The sequence below is a fragment of the Cynara cardunculus genome (genome assembly GCF_001531365.2).
Source record: "Cynara cardunculus var. scolymus isolate 2C chromosome LG 10, CcrdV1, whole genome shotgun sequence".
NCBI lineage: Eukaryota > Viridiplantae > Streptophyta > Magnoliopsida > Asterales > Asteraceae > Cynara > Cynara cardunculus.
Genome location: NC_037537.1, coordinates 28,070,940 through 28,078,793, shown reverse-complemented (window position 1 = coordinate 28,078,793; position 7,854 = coordinate 28,070,940). Strand labels below are relative to the sequence as shown.

The 7,854-nt window shown below is 34.9% G+C and overlaps 2 protein-coding genes across 2 annotated transcripts in view; one reads left to right on the top strand and one right to left on the bottom strand.

Annotated features, from left to right (window-relative positions):
* Window positions 1-1,080: 1,080 nt before the first annotated feature.
* LOC112520199 (protein ACCELERATED CELL DEATH 6-like) lies at window positions 1,081-3,852 on the top strand. The gene is made up of 5 exons (XM_025128498.1): window positions 1,081-1,279; window positions 1,395-1,874; window positions 2,288-2,419; window positions 2,509-3,023; window positions 3,154-3,852. Exons 1-5 carry the CDS (start codon window positions 1,081-1,083, stop codon window positions 3,784-3,786), a joined length of 1,959 nt encoding a protein of 652 aa, XP_024984266.1. The 3' UTR covers window positions 3,787-3,852.
* Window positions 3,853-5,349: 1,497 nt separating this feature from the next.
* LOC112519727 (succinate dehydrogenase assembly factor 1, mitochondrial) overlaps window positions 5,350-7,854 on the bottom strand; it is a 12,199-nt gene continuing 9,694 nt past the window's right edge. The window contains exons 3-4 of the transcript XR_003069937.1: window positions 6,214-6,286; window positions 5,350-5,424 (exon numbers count right to left, since the gene is read on the bottom strand). The gene's annotated coding sequence lies outside the window, so the exon portion shown is untranslated. The remainder of the gene's footprint in view (window positions 5,425-6,213; window positions 6,287-7,854) is intronic.

Sequence of the window (7,854 nt, the reverse complement as noted above, 5' to 3'; positions counted from 1 at the left end):
AGCTATGTTTTCATTATTAATTATTATTATTATAAAATTATATTTTTTTAATATTAATAAAAATTAAATTCATCACTTAACTAATATTAACTTCATTAACATTTTTAAGAAGTAAAAAAAAACTTCCAACCATCTCTAAGCTTATGTTTTTAAAATTCCTTTTCTGTATATTTTTTATTATCACAATATTGTTTTTTATAGATAAAACATAATACAATTTAAACTAAATTATATTTGAGGTTTGAATAAAAAACAACGAGTTGTTATCTGAATTTTTAAAGATTGTTGAAAAACTGATTAAATTATTATTTGAATATTCAAAAAAATTTAAATAATAATTGATTAGTTACTTTTTAAGTTTTAAAGTCGAAAAAAATGATGAATTATTTTCTAAACTTTTAAAGTTGAAGAAAGATTAATGAGATTCTATTTTTAAAGTTTTTATTTGATTTTTATATAGATAAACCATACGACTATATACATATGATTAAAATTTGTAAAATTACAAAATAAATGATATATTATCTTTTATAAATAATAAAGCATATTGTCTTTCCTATTTATTGGTTTTAAATTTGATTAATATAATACAAATAAAAATTATAATTATTATACATTAATAATTATTATTATCTATTAATTAAAAAATAAAATAAATATAAAAGAGAGAGGGGACATAAGAGAGAAATCACTTTTCAAATTTCTAGGTTATTTAATATTGTATACTAAAATCACAAAGGTGGTGTCCGATTGGTTTGAGATTGACTCAAAGGTCAAAAGTACCTGCAGGTCCCAGGTTCAAATCCAAGAAGAARTAAAAATCCTCTTGTGGCCACGGAGGTTCAAATGCGGTGACTCCGGACTATCTGCAAAGCAGGTGATCGTCCTAGGGTTAGTCAGCTCGCATAGCAGGTAGGATATCTAGACTAATAAAAAAAAATTGTGTACCAGGTTCTTTTTGAAATAACAAACATCATTTTCAAACGTCTTGCCATCATGCCATAATATATTGACACCATTTTAGTTATTAAGTCTATGATCAATTTGCAGGGCATAATTGAGCCATAAGCAGTCGAAAAGATGAGCACAACAACTACTGGCTTATCTCCAAGACACGATCCAAATGYCGTAAGCCACCAGCAGCAGCAGGAGGGAACGTCGTCCATTTCGAATAACCAGCAGCAACCACCACCGATCCCACCATCGTTACCACCTGCACGATTAACTGCTTCACAAAGTTTTATAAAAACTGCTCATCCTCTTGATCATCTACTTGTTGGTGGTTACTTCTATCTTATATATTCTTACAACTTACAAGCCTCTATTGCTATGTTTTACATGTTATGCCTGGATGAATACAACATTGGCGTTTAACTTTTGGAATAATTTTGTAGGAAGTAGAGAAGATTACATCATCTGTGTTCCGTTATACGAAGCTTCGATTAATGGAGATTGGGAAGCTGCAAATCGCATCCTTGACCGAAGAGAGCTTGTACGATTTAGTATCACTGAAAATTATGAAACTGCACTTCACATTGCCGCATCTGCCCAAAGTATCGAGTTCGTGGAAAAGCTTGTGAACTTGATGGAGAAGGAGGACCTGGAACTAAAAAACAGAAGTGGAAACACAGCCTTCTGCTTGGCAGCTGCAGCTGGAAATACAAAAATGCTTGAGATTATGGTGAACAAGAATCGGGGATTACTAACAATCCCAGGAAGTCAAGGAATGATGCCACTCTACATGGCTGCGTTATTTGGATACCATGACACCGTGAAATATTTGTATGATAAATCTCAAAAAATGAAGGATGATTCTTGGACACCTAAGAATCGAGGTTGGGTTCTATTGAAATGCATCGAGGCTGATCATTTTGGTAAGTATTAATTTACTACGACGTAGAGTAGTTGCATTTTTTTCGCTTGATTCATCGTAGTTTATGTACTTTTCTAACTACATAAGCTAGCTAGATGTGAAAGTCTATGTCTTAATATTGTTGGAGTCTCACCATTTCTCTCCTCAATGACTCTTTGAAATGTAATATAACGGAGTTCCACATATTCACACATAGTATTAGGTGTTACCAATCAATGGACTCGACACTTTAGGATAATCTGTGCCTATTTAGCCTTCGTTGGAGCGGGCATGTTGGTGTCCCACATCTCCGAACAATTTTTCTTCGGTATATGTTAGAACCTTTCTTATCATAACTAATTAGCAGGGTTCCATATGTTCTTTTGTTCACAAATACATGCTATAACTCACCAAATGAATTCAAATCTTTTGTAGATATCGCACTAAATATACTGGAAGATTGCCCAGAGCTTGCACGAACTGACGGTGTACTTGGAGTTTTGGCTCGAAAACCTTATGCATTTAATGATATAAAACCACATTTTTCCTCGAAAATCATCAACGGGAGTGAGTATATAGTCTTCAAACATCTATAAATATGCATACATATCGCCTTTTGGTTAATCTACTTGGGTTTTTTTCCATCATATTTTCAGTTTTATCAGTAGTTCAATGGAGGGTACCTGGAACTTCAGTAAAGGAAAGTGAAGCCATGAAATTACTGAACATAATTTGGAAAAATATTATGAAAATGCCTAAGGTCGATATTGATAACTTACTGAGAGGCCCCTATGACAAAATTATCAAGAATGGAAAACTAGTCTTGAATATGAAGGGTGGAAAGCCGACCTACTCTTCYCGAATATTATTCGTTGCTGCGGAAATGGGAAACGTCAAATTTGTGGTGGAGCTCATTCGTCAATGTCCTGATCTTATATGGAAGCTGAATGATAATAACCAGAGTATATTTCACATTGCTGTCGCTCATCGTCATGAGAATATCTACAACTTGTTGTATGAGATAGGATCAATGAAGGAKATGATAACACCTCTGAAAGACTCTGCAGGAAATACTATGTTGCATTTAGTTGGACAAAATGCTAAGAAAAACCGACTTCAGGATGTGTCAGGAGTCACCTTCCAAATGCAACGAGAATTACTATGGTTCAAGGTAATTAAATCTCTTTTTCTTAGATCAACTAATGGATGAATCATTGTTGCATAAAAGTTAGAGGGCTTTAAGGATTTTGAAATGTTGGTAATGGAGTATCTACTGTATCTTAATGAGCTGTATGTTGCAGGAAGTAGAGGCTATGATCCCTCCTTCTTACAGAGAAAGGAGGAATGCAGAGGGCCTAACACCATATGAATTATTCACTAGGGAGCATAAAGAACTGGTTTCCAAAGGCGAAGAATGGATGAAAGGAACAGCTAACCAATTCATGGTGGTCGCTGCACTTATCGCAACCATTGTATTTGCGGTTGCCTTTTCAATTCCAGGTGGATACGACCAAGATAATGGATTTCCTACGTTTCTCCGAAAAGAGATTTTCATAGCGTTTGTCATTTCAGACGCTATTTCTTTGATCTTCTCTTCAGCGTCAATCCTCATGTTCTTATCCATCCTCACATCTCGTTATGCTGAACAAGATTTCTTGGAATCATTACCTCAGAAACTGATGATAGGTCTAGCAACACTTTTCCTCTCAATAATGACCATGATGATCGCGTTCAGTTTCAGCTTTTTCGTGCTTTACCATAACAAGTTGATTTGGGTGCCAATCGTTATTAATGTAGTTGCTGTTGTACCTGTCGTTTTATATGCTAAACTGCAATATCCTCTTTTGATGGACGTGTATCGCTCCATATATGGTTCCAGGTATATCTTTAAGCCCAAGAAACGTATGCTTTACTACAAAAACCCGAAGTTGTAGTTGTTGTCCTTGTTTACGGTTTTGAATACAAAGTTCCATTTGAACCTTTTTATGGCTATTTATTAAACAACGATAATGTTTGTGGTCTTCTTTTCCCTTGTAAAGTTCATAAAGATTTTTGTTGCTGTTGTTTCGTAGTGCACGATTGTACGGACTGAAATCTTTGCATTCCACTTTGCATAATTGCATCCAACAATATGTTGGCTCTTTTAATATCTCGATATAGCACTCTTTGCATGGTTCCATGGGGATTGTGTAGGTACTCTAATCCACGTGCTGCCCCAATGCAGATGCGAAGACGGTCAATCCATGAGAACTTATTGTTATTAAGATACTTGTCAAGACTTTCGTTTGGTAGATTCTCATACACAAGGAGATTCTCCCCAACATTGTCARAAAAGCCTAAAAGAGAGACGAGATTTTCATGCGTATAACAAGAAAGCATCACGATCTCTTTCCAAAACTCAGCATCTCCTTGTCCAAATCTTCGATCTAAGCGCTTGACCGCAAGTGTGTATAGCTTGAGAATTATCAATTAAGGAGGTGCAGATCGATGTTTGTTTCTGGATAGCAATTAAGCTGCTGATGGTTGATGGAGGTATTTATCATAAACGAGAAGCATGCATTGGTGATCAATTAAGGACGACTGATTCCTCTAATACTTTAYTTTGTTTAATACCATGACCCATTCTTGACATTATCTGTATAGTAAGCTTGCATGGTGATTAACTGAAGTTTGACAAACTTCAATCAATCGTCATGCAAGCTTGCTGTACAGATCATAGCTAGAGAAAGGAAAAAGGAAGAAATCAGAAACGGTTGTAATGGAGTTTGTTTAATAGACATTAGTGATCAAGTGGCTCAATCTAGAAGACGATTTGATTAATTAACTGAAACCATATAACTCCAAATCGATTAAACCAAACACAACGTGATTCAGTTATCGGGTAGTTTGGAGAAAGTTGAGAACTGGTTAGTCCGAAACCCAATTAAACGGACCGAATAACACCTRACATTCTACATATTTAGAGTAACCTATAAAAATTATGGTAATAGTTTTTGCGTCTTCCCGATTATGTTATCCATATATATGTTTACAAAAAAAATTATAATATCATTTTTATTGAATATAATAATAATATAATAATGGGCAAATTGCATGAAAAAATAGCGTACTTTAACTTGATTCATGTTTTAGGTAACGTACTTTCAAAACTTTCATTTTGGTACCTAACATGTAAAGTTTTCGGTTGAATTCCTTTCTTTTCTTCCAAGTATGAAACCTACATGACTTAATAAGCTGTTTGCACAAGTCGCGTAGGAAGTCGCCTTCAATCTCGCTTACGAGAGTTGAGTGCAACAGGTTTATAATTTCTTTTTTGTATATGTTACGTTGGTACTSTTAAATGATAGAATATTTATATCGTATAGTTTGTGAAAAATAGAAAAACAGAGCATTACAGGACCATTTCCAACACAAAATGTTCAAATACGTCTCGTAACTTAAATCCGAGGCAAAATAAGACAAGAAATTGAATATAGTATCAAACACAAAGTTTAAAGAACCATAGAAGTAGCAGTAGATAGTTTAGAAGGTAGAACCATCATTGTGAACAGCAGCAACATAGCACATCTCTCCTGCTGCATAGTGAAAAATAGGGGAAAGGTAAGATGCAACAGAAACTAATCTAACAAGCATTACTCATTTGTACGCTAAGAGTCTTTTATGCCACTGTTTTGGAGCTTGTTATAACCCGTATAAAGACTTAACAGATCTGCAAACGTTGTTTTCTTGTATGGGTACTATGAACCCTTTAGGTTGCTCCATATAAACTTCCTTGTTTAGATATTCATTTTGAAAGGTTGTCTTCACATTCATTTGATGAACGTATGAACCTTTCAGGACCGCAATTGCTATGAGTGAACTAATCCTAGAAACGGGGCCATTTGGTTTCAAGATAGTTTATCTAAAAGGGTGTTTTAGACATTTGACTAAGAGCATGTTTGTTAGCAGCTTAATGAATTAATAGGACTCACAGCTTATTTGGTCCGCGATACATGATTGTTTGGTATTGGCTTAATGATATAGAAAGTGGCTTATTCAATAAGCTTTTAAGGGGGAGATTTATGCAGAAAGCCAAAAAAAACTCCAAACCTACCCCCTTCCAATTAAAAAACATGCTCTTTTCATCTATGAAAAAACCTTCTAAATCTATACAGACTGATTTATCCATGCAAACAACTTTATCCATACAAGACTTAACGGGAAACCAACCAAACAGCCCCTAATAGTCGGATGTTGCAATTTCACAAATGGATAGAATATATAGCAACTTCAATATGAGAAGGTTGTGATGAACAGAGTACAACCACATATAAATACGAGTCAGAGGCTTACCAAAGCTCATAGATAAGCAGAAAACATACCAACTAGGAGCATTTCTTCGTTGGAGCGTAGTATTTCCCCTTCAGTTTTCTCGCGGTTGTGAAATTGTGGCAACTACAGAATTAAATGTTTTATTAAGTAGATAACAACAATTACTATTAACAATATAGCCGTATATGAGAACCAAAAGCATATACACACGCATGCAAAGTGATCAACAAAGAACGATCTATGAATATATACAAAAACAAGCATCAACTATCAGCAGTTACTACAACATTCACACATGAATAACTGTATCAAGTTATAAGAATGTGCTTAAAATATGTATTTTTTGTGTTTTCTTGTACCATTTCCATTGATGAAAGCTTTATCCGTCTGCTCAGATTCAAGCCCGGTCTAATCATGTACAGATAGGGACTCATGTTGAATCTCAGCCATTGGTTTACTTATCAAACGATTTTAGACGAGTTTGACCGAAAAATGAGAGAGAAAGAGAGGGAGTTCTCCTTACTTGAGTCTGAAAAAGCCAGTGAAGGTAAATTTAACACCTTTCAAGATGACTCCACAGTTGCCCGCATTATAGCCAATGATTTTTGCATATTTCTTTACCTCCCATGGAAGCAAAGTCACACCGGAGTAAATTCCATCCATGAAAACCATCAAAAATATGTGGTTATCAGTTTCACTGGAAAAATACTCCTCCCAGTTGCATAACCTTTTGCTCAACACTTTCTTGACCTCACCCGGCTTGACTCTAATAATCATCCGATAACGGTCAGGCCGATCAGGTGGAACGAACACCCGAATTTCCATTTCCACATTAGCCCTGTTTTCAAAAGCCGTAAGTCTGGCTCCCATTGCTTCAACTAAAGTGCACCGTGTGCTGTGTGTTAAACTAAATAAGTAACTCAAGGAGGGACAAACAATATGGCCATCACAGGTCGTAATCCATGTATAAATAGTTTATCATTCATTGATGCTTACATCTGCAAGCCAAATGAAGATGCCTCTTTTTTACCAATATTGCTTCATAGGTCCCAAGCCGTATATAATTATTCTATCCATCATTGATGTTCACATTTCGTCGTTTTGTTTGTATCAAGTGTAACTTAAAGTCATAAAAATTTGATAGAAACACAATCAGTATTCTACTTCCTTGGAATCTTCATACGGGGATAATGTATAACGCATATGTGTATACATGTGTGTGTGTGTCTATATACATATATATATATATATATATATATATATATCAGGAAAGGACTGACTTGAGCAAACATAGATCAACATATAATACCCGTCAGATATGTATGTGTGTGTATATATATTAAAGTTTGGGTTAGATTCGGAATTTGACCAAACTTGAGGGGTTAGTTCTGCATAACTCGCTTTAACTTTGCAATTTGGATGATGGGCTTGGGCTTGGGCTTTTGTATTTAAATTAGGGTTTTTTTTTAATTAGGGTTTTTTTTTTAAATTAGGGTTTTCTAATCCTTATATTAAACCTAACCCTAATTCATATTTTAGCCTAACCCTAAACCTAACCCTAATTCATATTTTAGCCTAACCCTAATTCACATTTAAACCTAACCCTAATTCCTCTTATTGTGATAATCGCTAGAGAGAAACCCTAAGAGCTTGGAAGAGTCCATTGATAACCTAGGAGGGAACCCGACGGC